The 17290-nt window shown below is 45.1% G+C and overlaps 1 protein-coding gene across 1 annotated transcript in view; it reads right to left on the bottom strand.

Moving 5' to 3' along the window:
• Positions 1-17290, bottom strand: part of LOC141000258 (agrin-like) — a 173448-nt gene that overhangs the window by 45907 nt on the left and 110251 nt on the right. The window contains exons 10-17 of the mRNA XM_073470933.1: positions 15445-15587; positions 13702-13807; positions 11109-11228; positions 10334-10498; positions 8104-8247; positions 5532-5656; positions 5278-5383; positions 669-1133 (exon numbers count right to left, since the gene is read on the bottom strand). Of these exons, the coding sequence (XP_073327034.1) occupies positions 669-1133; positions 5278-5383; positions 5532-5656; positions 8104-8247; positions 10334-10498; positions 11109-11228; positions 13702-13807; positions 15445-15587 (1374 nt within the window). The remainder of the gene's footprint in view (positions 1-668; positions 1134-5277; positions 5384-5531; positions 5657-8103; positions 8248-10333; positions 10499-11108; positions 11229-13701; positions 13808-15444; positions 15588-17290) is intronic.

Raw genomic sequence — 17290 nt, 5'->3', positions numbered from 1 at the left:
TGGATGGATGGGTGGCAAACAACAACAGAAAAAAAAAAAAAAAAAAATGGTCTGATTGAAAAGTCTCAGTCATCCCTTGTTGTCCAAGCAGAGGCCCAGAAACGGCAGCCTGCTATAACAGTCAGGAGGGCATGTCGAGAAAGATTTGAGGCTAGTCATGTGACAAGGTAGCTCCACACACACACTCAAACCTCAACCTCCCAGTCACATCAGCCTGTCACGTCAGGCTCCAGAGATCCCCAGATGCGGGCCAACAGTTTCATCCGGCCTGCCGAGAGTGTATTTTACAGAGCCTGGGTTTGTTTTGCTAGCTGTTGAGAAGCGAGCGCGCCGGTGGAATGGGAGAAAAGAGCATGGGTGATGTAGCAACAGTGAACCGTGCAAATACATTCCTTTCTGTCTGAAATTGAGATATACATCTTACGCGAAATGACACAAACAGCATCTGTTTACAAAGAGTTCTCCTCCCTGCCTGCCTGCCTGCCTGCCTTCGACATTTGTCTCCTAAAGAACAATTTGCATAAAAATACATAAGCTGATGTTCATGTAACTTTCAATTAACAGATGATGGCATGAGTGTGATATGAAGAGACTTATCCCACCCTTTCTTAAAAAATAAACACCTCTTAAAGCATTATGGGTAATGAAGTGAAAGAGCAGGGATTTACCAACAGGCTCCTCTGCCCCACTGGCCTCTGGTGGGATGCCGCTACCCACTTCCTCTTCCAGCTCCTCCTCCTCTTCTTCCGTCTGGTAGTCTCCACTAGGATCCCCACTGCCCGAGCCCTCAAAGGAGTTCACATCGGCGAAGGGGTCTCGCAGCGGCGGAGGGATCTTGCTGCTGCGAGGGGAGGAGGTGGTGGCAGCGGCGGCGGCGGCGGCGGTGGACTGCGGCTGAGGCCGGGTGTGGATGGAGTGGCGGTGGTTTGTCTGCTTGTGGGTGGGGGTGGAATAGGGGGTGGTGGCCGGGGGCCGCTCAGTTGTCTCTACCTCGGCCGTCCTCGGAGGCGGGATGGCCCACACCATGTTAGGGTGGAAGGTGGCTGTGGTGGTGATGGTGGCGGCAGCGGTTGGGCTGGGGGTTGTGGCGAGGGGGTTGGGGGTGGGTCTGTCTGCCGGCTCAGTGATGGTTTCTGGTGGAGGGAAGGGGAAGGAAGCAAGGAATGGATGAATGACTGAGCAAAGATGAAAATGCTTGATTTTGCTGCACCTAACTCCATTACAACCTCGAAAATGACACCAGAGGAAATAAAAACATCATTAGCCAATAAAGCAAAACAAAACCACTTAATGATCGTTACAACCGACTGTTGACGATAACTTTTTACCTCTGAATGATTATGTCCTTTTTAATCTTCTAACCCTTCTCCCTGATGCTTAACAATGTCATTATGAAATTACATTAAAAGAACACACACACACACACACACACACACACACACGCTCCCATTTGTAAAAGCAACCTCTGATTAAACACCCTGCAATGGATGAGATGTCAGCCATCTTTATTTGACAAACCTTAAGTAATGAAAGTGCATCCATATGCAGAGTGAATATGGAATATGCCACCAGATGACATACTGCATTCACAGTTATATGCACTGCAGTGTGTTTCGCCTGCAAATGAGTTATGCCGCCCAGACACAGTTAAACTACCCCAGTTGGTGTCAACGCATAGTACAGAGTGTGTATGTGTGTTTTCTTCGCATATGGCATGTGTTTGTGCGCACAATATGTGTGTTGGTGTGTTGCCGTGCCAGTGCCTATGAATTATATATCCATATTCAAATGCTGCCCTCCAGTAGCAAAGCTTTAATCACCAACAGCCAGTGCCTCCGGTGATGAATGATTGATAGAAATGGGGCAAAAAAAGCCGGCTTTAACTCCGGCTTCAAAGACGGCGGGCTGCTGCTCGCGGAGAGCGCGAGCATCCGTCAACGCCACCACAAACACACCGCTGTCGACACACCAGCACGCACGCACGCACAGAGAGAGAAATCACTCCAAATGAGGGAGAGAGAGAGAGAAGAGGCTCTCCCTGAAGAGAGACCATCATTACCAATGCAAAAAGCTCTGGTGCAAAAGGACAAACTGTCTGCGATAAAAAAGCGATAAATAGGACAAAAACTCCTGAGGGGGAGCAGCGAGTTGGCAGGGAGATGCTACGTAAGTGAGCACTTCAGATTTAGCCAAGGCAAGCAGGCGTGACAATACTGTCGCTCTCCCTTTACTTCTTTATGCCCCATGAGTATAGATGTGTGTTAGCGTGTGGGTGAAATGAACAGATTAAAAAAAAAAAACCTCTATACCGCCTCATTAGGATTCGCCTAACATTATGTGTAGGACTTAATTACACTGCTATAATCGGCTATTTGATCGGCAATTATTCACCGAGGTGTGAAATGTGATACCTACTGAGACGGCAGAAAGCCTGGGAGACACACGGTGTCAGCTTAAAGCTCGGCTGATATTTGTATAGAGAGAGAGATTTGGAGTGGAGTGCACAGAGCGGTGATGCTATCGCCAAGAATGGTGGCATGCATCGCCTTTCCTCTTGGCTACACCTGTCAGTCAGGTGCCAAGCTTAGCGTCAGGAGGCTCGCTCCCTGGGAAGTGCCTAATGTGTGTTTGGGTGTGTGCATATCTCGAGCTGTGAGCTCCATGACTTGGGATAAGGGAGGAAAGAAGGCACGGCAGCGTGAGTCTGTTCAGCTGATGCTTCTCTTAATCAACTTTAACAGTCCATTTGCCTTTTTTTTTTTTGCTTTTTCCCCCTCAGTGGAGCAATGGACAGTTATGTCACAAGATGGAGAGGGAAAAAAAATCATTGTCATCTCTGCTTGTCTCAGCTGTGTAGTTACTGTTGAAAGGTGGTTATTAAGATTGTTTGTGGTGTCAGCTGCGCTCAGTGAGGAGGAGGAGGAGGAGGAGGAGGAGGAATATGGACACAGGAGATCGGAGGGGCAAGACAAGGGAGCCGGAGAGAACGGGGAAGAAAATGATAGAATGCCTAAAGAAGATCGGAAAGAGAAACTGGTTAACACAGCTCTCAGTGGGAGAATATGTAAAGGCAAACAGTGGGAGCAGAATGAGGGATTGAATAATGAGAGAAAATCGGAGGACACGGTGAAGGCAGCAGAACCCTAACACGCAGGCTGAGGGCTGCTGATGCCATATGCTGGCATTCGTTGCCAATTTGCTGCAAACCTACAGGTGATAACACCATATGGGGGAGGCGGGTCATTGCCAACTTGGTGGCCATTTTCCCCCGGCGCCTGAATTTGCTCATCGGTCCAAATGCCCTCCCTCTGCTGCTCGGTACAGTAGCGCTTGCATGTTTTACTGAGCTGCTCAGATATCGCCTCATCTTTTGCTGAGACGCTGCAAAGAAGACGCCAGAAAAACTCCTCCCTGTACTCTGTGGCTGTGCTGTCTTTCAGCTCAGAGACTTCAGAGAGGAGCTGGCTAACATCACAGTAAGCTGCGAGCTCTCTGTCAAAAGCAGAAAAGATTTTAAGGCGCTCCTTCTGCAGGACTGGGAATTTTTCTTAGCCTGCCCATTAGTGGCACACTGTGCGGCAGTAGTCTCACTCTGTGGTATAATAAAAAGTTGCAACAGATCAATGATGTTAAAAAAGATCAATATTCACTCATTTATACAAGCCCTTGGCATTGTTCTCTTGTCAAACCACAGAGCAGCCGGGTGAGCATTAGCATGCCACAGCGCTGAGGCCGGGCGTCTGGAAGCTCTGCATGTAAACAGCGAGAGGGATGGCAGGCAGAGCTGCGGCGTGGTGAGGGGTGGAGGCAGAGAAAATGCTAATTCGCACCCAGCCACACGTGAAATGAGCTCGAGATCTAACCCCCGAGCCGACAGCAGCGGCGGAGCAGCTACCCGCGGTGCGACCGCATCCGGGAGGAGAAATTAAAAGATCCTCTGTGGCTGTCGGAGGGCCCGAGCGCTCGCCTGTCTGTCCCCCCCCCCCAAGGGCTCCGCGGAGAAAGAGTCCGCTGTGAGGCGTCTTCGTGCCTTCTGTGTGCAGCAATGCTAGGTGAGGGATTACACACAACCCACATCTCTATTGCCAGGCAACAGAGGAATGTGAAACCAGACTGGATTTTGGCTCCTTTTGCTGGTAACCCACGGCACTGAATTTGTAATTACCAGATGTTCAGGGACTTATCAAAGCCTTGTCGATCTCTCGCTGAGCATATTTGGATTCTTTATCTGTGTACCTGCAACAGCAGCTCAACACAGACCGTGTCAACAGCCCTGCCTCCTATGGATATGACCTAGTTTGGGTCTGACAAAGAGTGCTCAAGAGAGATACACAAAGAGGACTTTATGGTGGCACATTATTAGGTCACCTGATCTGTGCCCACTGAGCGCTGAGGTGAATGAACATTTTTCCACCTTAAAATGTTCAACACCTGGCAGTGGCTCATGGCCAGGACCGCACAGCTGGCACTCCTCCTCCCTACTGAGCTCGCCGGCGGCGTCTGTAGAACCCCGTTGTGACGCAAGCTGGCAGTCGGTGCGAGGACTTCACTGTACATGAAAGCCATGGCCCTGGTGTTTGTCCCAGCACCTATTACACCGATCTAAACAATGTCCATCAGCATCTGGACCGAAGGCCGAGAGCTGCACCTTTTACTCAGTACACATGTACTCTACCTCCACCATCACACTGAGACGGCTTCATGCTCCTGCAAGCTGCAAAGGGATTGATGCGTTTCTCAACAGGAGGGCTGGAAGATGAAACCAAATCCCAACAGAGGAGCGAGGAGGCGAAAAGGAAGTGACATTGCTATCATGTGGGATTGCGAGGCTCAGACTCCACTCAAACTACAGGGTGATTGGTTTTAAAATGCTACGATATCTCTCTCTTTCTCATTCTAACTTTTCTCCAGTGTCCTCACCTGATCTTGCCCTCACCTGGCAGTTCAGAAGCAGGGCGAGTGTAGGGCTTACTTTACTGTAAACTGTGTACATAAATCAAGCTGAATTCTCAAAGGAGAACTTAACCATGAAAGACAAATCATACTATCTTGTCCAGGTACTTTCCTATAAACACAAAATACAGGCTGAATCTGCATACATGTTGCTGTGACTTTACTTCCTGAGAAGAGGACAGAGAGATGGATGGATGGGAGGAGAAACAGCAGGAGGGGGATAATTCGAGGCCCACAGCACTGCTCATTATCTTTTGATCGGGGCCTGACAACAGTTGGCCATCCATGCGACGCGTGATGCATGGAGCCTTCGACAGGGCTCACCTGTGCACTGTCCAAAGTGCTGCACCGTGATGTCCTTGTCCTGCCTACAGGCGATGGTCCTCAGCTGGCACTGGTCGGCATAGGTCACCCCATCTGAGCCGCACACCTGCTCCGCCGTGACAGAGATGGAGAGAGGGGAGATGGGAACACATGTTTACTCCCTGTAGGCCGCTGAAACAATGTCTTTCTGTTCTACACAAACTTGTAGATTAAACTGCTAATTTTCTTCAGAGCAGACGGTTTGACAGACCCACCTTGGTCTTGTTTTTCTCGTCGCAGTCGGGTGAAGGGCACTCGCAGTGGGCCTGGCCGCTCACCTCGATGCAAGTCGCTCCGTAACTGCACACTAACTCTTCACATGACGTCGGTGCGTCGGGACCTGTGGAGGAGACGGATTTGTTTCATACACATTGTGTGCATTCCCATAATCATACAGTTTACAGCAATGGAGAAATGTTGCTTTATGGATTCTGAGTGTGTCAGAAAATGTTGAGCTAAATGAAAAGTTACATTAAATGCATATTTACACTTTCACAATTATAGAACTTTTGTTTACACTTATTAAGTCACCAAAAGTTGTGCATGTTAAACAGCCATTAAATTGGTTTCTCAAAATCTGGAAAGAGTAATCAAACAAAAATTGTTTTTTGAGTGCTTAACACATCCATATAGACTTTACATTAGTACAACTCTGATTCCAAAAAGCTGCAACACCGTGTAAAACATAAATTGAACAGAACGTGATCATTTGTTAATCCTTTTTCACAAATACTCGATTCAAAACACCACAAAGACAACGCATTTAATGATTTACCTAATCAACTTAATTGATTTTTGTAAATGCGTGTTTATTCTTCTTCTTATTTGATGCCAGCAACACATTTCAAATAAGTTGGGACAGGGGTAACAAAAGATTTGGACATTTGTGGAATGCTAAAAAAAACAAAAACCTGTTGGAATACTCCACATGTGAACAGGTTCGTTGGTAACAGGTGATAGTATATATTGGATATTAAAGCAGCATCCTAAATGATTGCATAGTATTCTGTTTTTGTTTACATTTTAGACAGCGCCCCTACTTTTTTGGAAAACAGGGCAGAACAGCTGTTGTTGTTGTTGTTTTGTAAAGCACACCAAAGACTGTGATTTGGACAAAAAGTGCATTGACCACTGACTAATAGAAGTCAGGATCTGTTGTTGTTTCGAGGGAGTCTCTGGACTTTCTCCATGGGTGTCAGAGAAGTAGATTGTACTGATTACTGTTTACTGTATTTGTAAAATTGGACACAGAACATTTAATATGTTCCAACAGCTGCTACGTACTTTAGACGGGTGAAGCTGACAGGCTGGTACAGCGATGCCTTGACAAACAAACACTTTTTACAAGGAAAGAAACAACTTAATGTATTCTATATAATGCAGAATTTACAAGAAGCACGTATCGCACAATTTGTCCTGGCTGTTTCACAAAGTTTGTTAAGTTTCTTCAAACCTGTACTGAAGCTGTCTACTTCTAACCAGATCACTCGGATGTTGATACCAAGTCTGAACAACTACTATGTCAACTAGTTACTGACAAAAATCCAATCCACAAAATTGGATTGGAAAAATCCAATCTATAGTGTTAGCATGTATAATGGATGCAGAGAGGTTGTTCAACTCCAGCTTTAACCCCCAAATACTGCGTGCTAACAGTATGCTAAGCTTCATCTTGCTAAAGTTGGCTCGCTATGGGACAGTGTTCGTGTCTACGTGTGCTACTGAGCTAGCCTGGCACAGAGCCACAGCCCCTGACCTGTCTGACCCTACTCTGTCTGAGTTTTAAATCTGTGTAGCAGTTGGAGACAGGCTGTCAGACTGTTTAAGTTTTCCTCCTCTAAGTGAGTGACCTGCTTTAGTCTCTTTACAACAGCAGTGCGCAGCGGTAATGTAATCATAAAATTGTCTAGTTACCTGTAAGTAACACTGTGTGAATTATTCATAGTTTCAAAGACCACAGCAATATCCCCAAACTGGCTTCTTACTGCTGTAAAAAAGAGTTGTATAAAGGTGTGCACTCAGGATATTTTGGCTCTGCCTTCTTTTTCCACAGATCTCTCTCGAAGCTCTCCAAAGGAGCGTTTGAAGCCTTGAAGTTGCCGCAGCAGGAGCAGCAGTCGGGGAGCCCACCATCCACCTGCCGGGCTGTGAGTGTGGGGTCTTTGCATTGTTGCAGCATCACAGTGGCTGAGAGTACCCCCCACCCCTTAGCTCCTGCTTTCATGTGCTACCACGTCTCTGTACCTTGTCTTTTCATCTGGCAGGTTGCGTGGCAGAGGGCCCCACCACTGTGCTGGGACTGCTGGCTTCATTAAGCATTTGACTTCCAGTCGATATCTGATGGTGCATCTTAATCAAGGAGCTGCAGGCCCCCACAGCAGGAACTAACCTTTACTTCAACCAGCTTTTTAGCTCGTGCAATCACAGGGGCTGCTTTCTTTATTAATTGAACTCATCAATAGTCCTTATGCATGAGTATCAACGCACACATGCAAGTGTCGTGAGTCATCCAAACTGGCATATGACTGAATATCACTTGGCGATGTGTCATGCCCATGTCATTTGTACACTCCAGTATTTTCCTAATCACTATTGATTAACTGCCCTGCAGCCACTTCCTTCCTGTGCCAATAAAGCAGATGGATGTGAAAAGCAGAAAGAGAAAGAAGTGGCTGCTAAGAGGCTGATGCACGACTCAGACGTGTGACAGAAAAATGTGTGTGTGCGTTGTGTATTAATATGGCTTATTAACGCTCCACCGGTTGCCTTGGTACTCCCTCTTATTACCTTTGTCGCAGCCATTCATGCCCATCTTGCTACCATCTGGACACACGTTGCACTTCATGCCCTTCACTCCCGTCTTGCAGGAACATAGACCCGACATCTGCTCGCAGTCGTCCCGGACTGAGCCCGTGGCGTCACAGTTACACGCTGTCATGGAGAAAAGGAGGATTGATGAGAAAAGAAGTGATCAGGTATGGACAGTGACAGAACAAAGGGATAACAATCGCTTGTTTGAGGGAACTTTAGCCTCTGAATTTTGCTTCAGATACATCTATGCCTTACAGCCAAGGGTTAGGGATAGTTTGCAGTGCCTTCGGGGCCATAGAGGGAGGGAGATGAGTATGTAACTGAAACAGAAAAACAACCCAAGGGAAGGACATCAACCCTATCATGTTCCTAGAATCAATGATGTGTCTTTTCCCCCCCTCCTCTCCTGCTGAGCGTGGTATTGCGGTGCACTGTGTTGTCGGCTTGCTGTGGGTAAACCTTGTTAAGGTCAGGCCACGGGTGAGGCACCTGCAGGCTTCCTGCTGTTGACTGAAAACTCTCTGTGCCGTCGGGAGCGTATGTCCTATGATACCTCAGCGGCAGGATTAGAGCCGGTCACCATATTGCATTACACCGGGACAAACAACGGGTCCCGACCCCGCCGGTCACTTGAATACAAATGAACACAGCTCATTCAATACAGCTTTGACGGGACTAAATGACGCAAGAGGATTCCTGTCTGCAAAGGCTGCTATCAAATAGATGAGCTGTATATTAAACGTAGATAGAGCAGCTAGCGGGATATTTACTTTTTACTGTCTACACTGACTTCAGGGATACTCTTAAACAGTTGGCTCAGAGGCATTGTTATCAATTCAGTGAGAAATTTATTTTCCCACCACTGTTGTTTTCTCTTTGCTACAGTGGACTGTAGCCATGTAACCTCCAGGTTTTGAGTTATCTGTCTCAAAAGGTTCGGCTCCATCCAAACACAAAGAGGTGAATGGAATTTTGTTTTGTCCAGAAACTTGTTTTATTAATTCAATTATAATAACATCTTTTTACAGAGCCAGTTTCCCTGATATCCTGGATACACGTACATAGTCTAGTTTAACTATTTTCTAAGTGTACTATCTAAAATTACATTTTTATGTAATATTTGGCCACATGTTATAATAACCATCATTAAAAAAATGGTAAATGAATAGTAAGTTAAACTTCAGTTAATAGTTATTTTAGTTTTAACAAACAATGTAACGCTTTATAAACCATGTCGTAGACAAATGTAAAGGCCAAATAGTGTTTATAGATGAACTACACAGTATTAGGGGAACATAACAGTGAAGTACGAGCTTGTGAATCCTATATGTGTGCGGGGGCCCTTTGAATGTCACAAAGCACTGGCGGACTCGAACGATTTTGGTGAAGATATGCTGCCATAATAAAAATAAAAACAGTTTGTTTGAAAAGCTGAATGATTGTAACTTTAACATGATCCACTGGTAAGACGAAAAAATAATAATTCTACTTAAAGTTTAACTAATATTAGGCTATTATTCATTCATTTAAGCTACTTTGTAAAGGTTTATAAGCATCCATTGAAACATTAGTTGCCATCCAAATAATGTTTATAGGTGAACTACACAGTATTTATTAACCGATTTAAAAAGTATTATAAACATCAGTTGTAAATTTGATAATTAATGGTTCATAAAGCATTTCATTGTTGGAAAACAGCACCAGATTTTTCAATGCTTTCAGTGCTAGATTAAGATAGTTGAAGCTCTGCCAGAAACCCTTCACACTTACGTGACAAACATATTAAATATGTTTGTAGTTTATTCACAAACTACTCCGTATGTTTGTCCAGGAATAGGAAGAGGGATCTCTCCTCTTCCTGAGGTTTTTACCATTTTTCATCCATTTTTGCATGTGCGTGTGGAATGTAAATTCCCCTGAGGCAAATGTGTGATTTTCGATTTTGCTATATGAATAAAACTGTCCTGACTATAGAAGCAGCAGCATAAATCTCAAAGCCAAATACTCTCTGCATGGCTAGATACCGCGTGAGGTAGGTGAGAAAATATGTGTTTTTTTTGTCATTTGGGAGAACTGACCCTTTATGTAAAGAAGGTGTAAAGAATACATTTATGGGAAGGCTGCATGCATACAATTACTGCTGTTGAAGTCACGTGTAATGGTACAGCAAATTTGCTCGATCAGATACAAAGAGGTGGTTCCTTACGTGTGCAGCCGCTCATGTTCTCCGTCACGATGCCACGGAAGTTCCAGAAGCCCGGCTCGCAGCGGTCGCACTTCTGTCCCCCGACTCCGGGCTTACAGGAGCACTGTCCGGTGGTTGGATCACAGGTGCCTTTGTAGGAGCCGTAGACGTTACACTGACAGGTGCCTGAGGAGAGCACAGCAACATGGATGTCACTTTTAACTTCTGCTGCTTCAGATGAAATCTCTGCAAAACATCACTGCTTTTTATTTATGCTCTTCTAACTCTGAGAAACCCTTTCATCACGTAGCTCACAACATTTGAATACTGCTTACTATGGTGGATACTCTGTATTAAAGATTTATGCTAAGCTCAAATGTTGGCTAAACCCTATTCCACAAATAAAAAGGTGGATAAAGTGTGCTTAGGTGAGTTTCCCCTTTGCTAAATCTCCGTATATCCCTATTTCTAAGTCTGCATTTCCCCCCCGTCCAAACTGTATCCTTCAGCTAACAGCTTGATGCAGCACTTTCTCCCTCGTCTCCGTGCTATCATTCGTCAAGATCATCAGATGGAGAGATTTTTCTGTTGATACGGTGCAACATTATCATAATTATTCCTTGGATTAAGATGAAACGTTTTCAGCTCTGCAACTCTGCTGCTGTAATTGCAGTCAAGGACAATAAGCCCCATATGCTGAAATAGCCTGATAGTATCTACAACTTTCCTCGCACACAACAAACTCAGGAGGCATCGAAGGTGAAGGGTGACAGGGGGAGGGGGGGAGACGACTTACTGGGACACCCAGCCAGGCCGACTCCTAAGGCGGCCGTCGTGTTGTCGTGGCAGCAGCCGTACACAGACAGACTGCAGTGCTGGAGTGCTGTCAGCTCTGGCAGAGATGTGGCTGAAATCGCTGATGAGGGAGGAAGAAAAAGGGGAGAGGGAGATGGGAGATGGGAGATGGCACAAGGAGAGAAAGAAGAACAGCAACATTTGAGTGATTACGTCGGCGGCGGAGGGGGTTTGAGCAGGGTGGGGGGGAATTAGACAACACAATCTCCAAGCAACATGTAACTTTTTGCCAACAATGAGATTGGCTTGAGGGGCAGAGGTGGAGAGGCTGGCAGCCGGCTTCAAGATAACAATTCTATTTGCTACTTTCTTCACAATGGCTCAAAATCAGGGGGAAAATGATGCTATTACCTCCAGTGAAAACAAACAATGGTGTTGCTGGTGAATGTGCAGCAGCTGACATTTACCACCTACTAGGAGGCATGTACTCTTCATTTGTTCTTGTCTAATATAACGGAATTGCGCTGCTGCCCTACAACCTTCCCAAAAAAAAAAAAGAAAAAGAGCCGGCTGCATAATGTGAAGGAATGTGCCGAGCCGTTCCTGCCTGCGCAGTGTGTGTGGAGAGCTCCTTTGTCTAAGGATGCACCAGCCTTCAAACTAGTGTGACAGCTCGGAATAAAGAACTACATTCAACAAAATATAAACAAATGTGTTCCCGAAAAAACTGGCACATCTCCAGAAAAGTGGCAGAGAACAACAAAACATGCAGTGGGAGGGAGAAGAGGAGTTTGTTGTTTAATGGCCAAGGTGAGAAAAAAAAATATCATTGTTTGAATTCTCTCCAGGCTTTGGAGTGAAAAGTAAAGTTGTACAGATAGAGAGCAGAAATCTCTCCCTCCTTTATTTTTTTCCCCCTTCTGTCTTTCTCTATTCCCCTCCTGATCTCTTTTTTCTTGTGTTGCTCATTTGGAGTTTGGAGGCTGGAGATGCAGGGGCCATAAATCACACTGTTACTGGTGTGGATATGAGCCTCAGCCCTAATGGTGATGACTCGGCTCGCTCTTTTTCCAGTGCTTTCCCACTCCAGAGATGGGCTTCGGACACAGTTCATTTAACTTGCCACTTTCCAGCGCTCCATTCAGCTATCTGCACTGAGCCTATTAAGGACAAGGAGAACTTTTAATTTCATATGTTCTTCCACCCCTTGAGGGTTTTTCCTCTTCAGTGGCCATTGTCCGGCACAATGCGGCTGACTGTGACGTGCAATATTACCCTCACATTTACAAGGTCTGCTGCTGCGCTTTCGCCACTGTGGCTAGTCTTTTATATTCCTACAAGGGCACATCGGCACGTGTTTGCTTGTAAACCAATATGTAATATTCTTTGGATTTTACAGATAACCCTGACCCAGATCTTGAGTTTACAGGTAGCTATAAAGGATGGTTTGAAATGCTATGAGAGAGGCAAACTTTTCAAATGTGCATGCAGCAGATGACATTGTTGACGCCGTGTGCAAAAGAGGTAAAGTTTTTCTTGTAAAATCAGAACCTCTGAGAAACAAGGTTGCTTTCATGCTCCGCTAGTGCGAGCTGGCGTGTTTTGATAAGTTTCCGGAGTGGAGGTCAAATTAAGTTTTCCCTTTACATAGCTAATGTAGAGGGCAGAGAAATTCCCCAAGATCTGAGTTCTCTCCTCTCACCAATAGGAGAGGAGGACAGCCCAGAGCTCTCGCACCCATAGAGGGCTCTTCAAAAAAGGATTGATTATCCATGGATGGTAGAGAAGCGTGACAGTCAGTGCCCAAGGAGGCCAGCTTAGGAAGGAGAAGAATCTGCAGGGATGTGTGTGAAAACACTGGCGGCTCCCTCTTTCTCACTCTCTTCAACTCTCCATCCTCTATTTTTGACCCACGGGGAATCAAACGGGCCGAAATGATCACACAAAATCCCCAAAGTGGCTTTTGCCCTTCTTCCCCCGGCTTGTGCTATCATCAGAGCAAAAGCCCCTCATTTAACATAGCCATGGAGAGGAAGGCTGCTAACCTTTGCTACTCAGCCGCTGATCTGACACCTATTTTGGCTGATAAATGCTATTCATTTAGCTACAAAGAGAGGGTTCTTATATTAAAGTAAGCGGGGTGAAGTGGTATCCTGAGGGTTAAGAATCAAGCACAAGTGTGATGGTTTAAATTGTCAGAATGTCTGGGCAGGAAAAGTGAGTCATTACTGCTATCAGCTCAGTCCATACATGAACCTGTGAGAGAGATTCTTATCTAGCCAGCCCCGGGGAGCGGTCACTTTCCACATATGGACAAGAGATTAGCCGCAAAGTGTGTTGAGTCAACTTCCCTGAGCAAATGACATCAACATACACATCATATCTGATCTTTACCCTCTTCACTTCATTTGCTTACGGCCACAGCGGTCACTCTGCACAGGGGCACAATCATATTGCAGCTACAGACCGTCTATTACTGCCCCATCAATGGATGAAATGAGAGGAGAAATGGGATGTCAATGACAATGAGTCTTGGGTGAGGGTGCTTCTGTGCACTGTAATGACATTAACTGTGAGTGCTGTAATGTACCGACCTGCACAGTGTCCCTGATTCTGAATCAACAAGTGCTCTTGTTTCTCACATCTGGCCTTCTTCAGCTCGCACTCGTTGCTGTAATTCTTTCCGTCGGAGCCACAAACCTACAGAAGAATCAGAGGAAGTTCAGTGTTACACAGTTAAACCTTCTGCTCTTTAATTGTGTTTGACTTTCTTTATCAACAGGCTCATGGCACAGTCACTACCTGTCTTGGAGACAGAGCATGCCCTGTATGTAACGTGAAAGCTCAGTCTTGTCCTTGAGAATTTCATTAAGTCAAAATCGATGTTTTTATCACATACATCTTGCTCTATATCTTAACTATACATCAGTGTCAGGCCCAGTAATGTTGGTATTTTTAATGGTATTTTATTGTTTTTAATTTACTGGAAAACAATTAAAAGTGTTGATGACTCATGACGATGCAACCTTTGATGAAGGCTATAAAAGGACTGTCAGAGCGTTTGTCGGGGCTGAATGTCACAGATTACTGAACAAAACACAACCTTGTGTTGAAAAAACAAATGTGGCTTTTTCAGGAGTTTTCAACCACATCTCTTCATCAGCTGATGGTTTTCTCAGCTGTCATCACTCCACATAAGTATTGAACTTCAGCTATGTAAGCAAAGTTATCATGTTACTGAAGTTCCAAACTGAGGTCACGTGATAACAACTCAGTTACATCTGCGACAACTAAGGCTGAATCCACATGTCCACCGTCTGACCTCGTGAGCGGTCGCACACACTCTGACGTGTTCACTGTCATCACGTCAAGTCTGCGAAGGTGTGAGACTGCAGGGCTAATATAAGCTGCTGATAGACAGCCTTAAAGACAACAATAATACAATACATGTGATTACCTCTATGGCCTTTATGTCTACATATTTCTGTATCTTGATGTGGGGATCATTAATTCTGGCCTATATGATTTAAGTACCACTCTAATAAAGTAATTGTTTTACCCATATATAGTAAGTTATATTTGTTTTTTAATCAACAATCGAAATTGGCCATGTCCATATTGCAATGAATTGTAATCAAATTAATTAACTGGGTAATTAAATCATTGAAGACTCTCTTGAAGTCTGCACAAAGTCCACTTGAGGCCCCTTGTGGACTGGATAAATTGTGGGTTTGGACTGCCCTCAGCACTCAAGGACTCAGTGTGAAAGCCTCCACAAAGAGTCTGCAAGACATTTGGATGCAGCCTAAGGAAACTGGTGCTGGTGAAGACTGAAAGATGCAGTTGAGAGCTCTGGGAAAAATGAGTAAGTGGACCTGTGGTTCATTTCGTTTCAAATATTCAGAATGTATCGATATATCATTATATATATATATTTTTGAAAACACTAAAACAAAGAAAGAAAGAAATGTATTCACTCAATGTTTCTTTATCTGCTTCAATTTTGAAAGAATAAAAGCAGATCCTGTTTGCATTATAACCATAAATGTACAGACAACTATCACCAGGATTATTTCTGCGACTGAAAAAAGTACAATGTGATGATTGGGAGGCAAAATCTTAGTTCATAAGGAGCTCTTTTAAGTCATTCCTAAACTGTTTTGTGTTTATCCCTGATGAACTGTGGAGATACAGCCATCACAGAGGAGAATAAGTCAACAGCAGTGCATGTCTGATGTTTGTGAGTCCCAACGTGTCGGAGTTATGACTCCCAGTAAAAAGGTTTTTGACACAAATTGCATCAATTTTGTTCTGAGTGCTTTTGAAGGCGGTCGTACCGGATTGTTGGGCACACTTTGGCAGGTGAAGTCGCAGACACAACGGTCGTCCTCGGCGTCCTCGTCCCACGAGCCTCCGAACAAACGACAGCGGTCCTGTTCACAGCCCTCCACGCCTGAGCCTGACCCTCCTGAGCCACAGTCTGCATTAAAAAACACACCATAGAAACAATATGTCATTAATAAAACAAAAAATAACACACAGGGGAATGCTCTTTATCAGTGCATCAGGTGGAAACAGTGTCCTGCTTTCATTTCTCTTAAAGTTAAGGCTGCATTTAAACTTTAGGATCGTCACAAGGTTTGGATAATTTACATTTCCCTCTCATGCTGATGGTTAGGAGAGGGATCCAAAGGCGCTGCTGGTGGAACAAGATAATGACCAACTGTAGGGAGGGCGAGAGATTGACTAAATAAATTAGACACAACATCTCTGCGCCACCAGCGAGGCATCCTTTTTCATTTCAATTAAATCAGAGACAAAAAATGGAGGGAATTATTAACTGTGGCCTCCAAGTGTGCAAAGAGAATGGGTGGCAAGGCCTTTTTTATGGTTGCCTGCATCTTGATATGAGAACGCAACTAATTGCAAAGTGTTCTGTAAAATCTAATTATCGTCTGAGACTTTAAAGAAAGTTGTCCCAGCAACTCTTTAGCTGTGACCCTGAAAGGCCTTTTATTTGTTTTAAAAGTGCACTTCTCTCTTGGGATCGAAGCAAAAGAGCTGCTCGAGCTGACCTTATGTTCCTGCTAAGAGAAGTAGCAAGGCCAAACAAAGCCCCGCAATCACTGTCCAGCAGTACTGGGCTCACGAAAATGTTGACATTGTTGAACTGTTGTGGAAACTTTAGCACAAGGTGAAGAATCCAAGGTTTTACAGGGAAACAAGAAAAGAGATGGAAAAAAAAAAAGCACGTATCCAGCAGGAGAGTTTGGGGATACATTTATGAAAAACAAATCGGGGGCTGTTGCAGAGTGCAGGCAAAGAAAGGGGGAGGATCCGGCTTTTGAAGCTGCAAATTTCACCTCCAGCTGAAGTCCCGAGGGAGATTAGGTGAATGCGTGTGAAGGCATGGAATGAAAGGAGTCAGCAACGAAAGATGGAGAGAATGTCAGACAGAGAGAGAGGCACCCTGTAGGCTGGCAGAAAGTTCATTTGAAACAAATTTGTTATTCAAAAAACGAATCCGGTCCGACTAAAAGCTCCCAGCGCTGCTGAGAGGCTCGACAAGCATCAGGTAATCAAGGTGTTTCTTCCTCTTCCCGTCTACTTTTAGGGGCCCCGTTCCGCTCTCCGTATTGATGCACCAACTCTAATGGGGAAATCAATGTGGTAGTGATGGAAGTGCCACTTAGCATAACCCATCTTCTAAAGTAGATTATGGAGCAGGTCACATTGCAGGGGAGGGGTAAGGGCAGATGAAGCCCTGGCTGTTCTTTGATATGGGTCATCAGCAATGGGCCGTGACAGCTGAGAGTGGTCGATCGAGTGGAGGGGCCTTCACTTCATTAGCTGAGTGGAGCCGGAGCTTTGTGTAGAGTTTCTGTGGCCACATCCCCCACAAACATCAGGACTTGTTAAGGACTCGCTCTGTCTCCATTTTAAACCAGCCGAACCTTCGACCCTAATCCTCTTGCTTGGATTGCAGCTACTTATCGATTTTGAACCACAGTCTTGAGTTAAACATAACATTTTGTGACGGGGCTAATGTGCAGGCTAATGGCTTCCAACTGCCACTGACATTATCGCAGGTACTTGGTTTCAGATGTCGTCTGAAAAAACTAGAAGGCTCAGGAACAGATCAGAAAGAGGAAAAATACTGCAGCACTGGCTGTTAACCACCTG

This window comes from Pagrus major, chromosome 7, assembly GCF_040436345.1.
Source record: "Pagrus major chromosome 7, Pma_NU_1.0".
Lineage (NCBI taxonomy): Eukaryota > Metazoa > Chordata > Actinopteri > Spariformes > Sparidae > Pagrus > Pagrus major.
The sequence above is the reverse complement of the archived record's forward strand: the minus strand, read 5'-3'. Positions and strand labels throughout refer to the sequence as shown.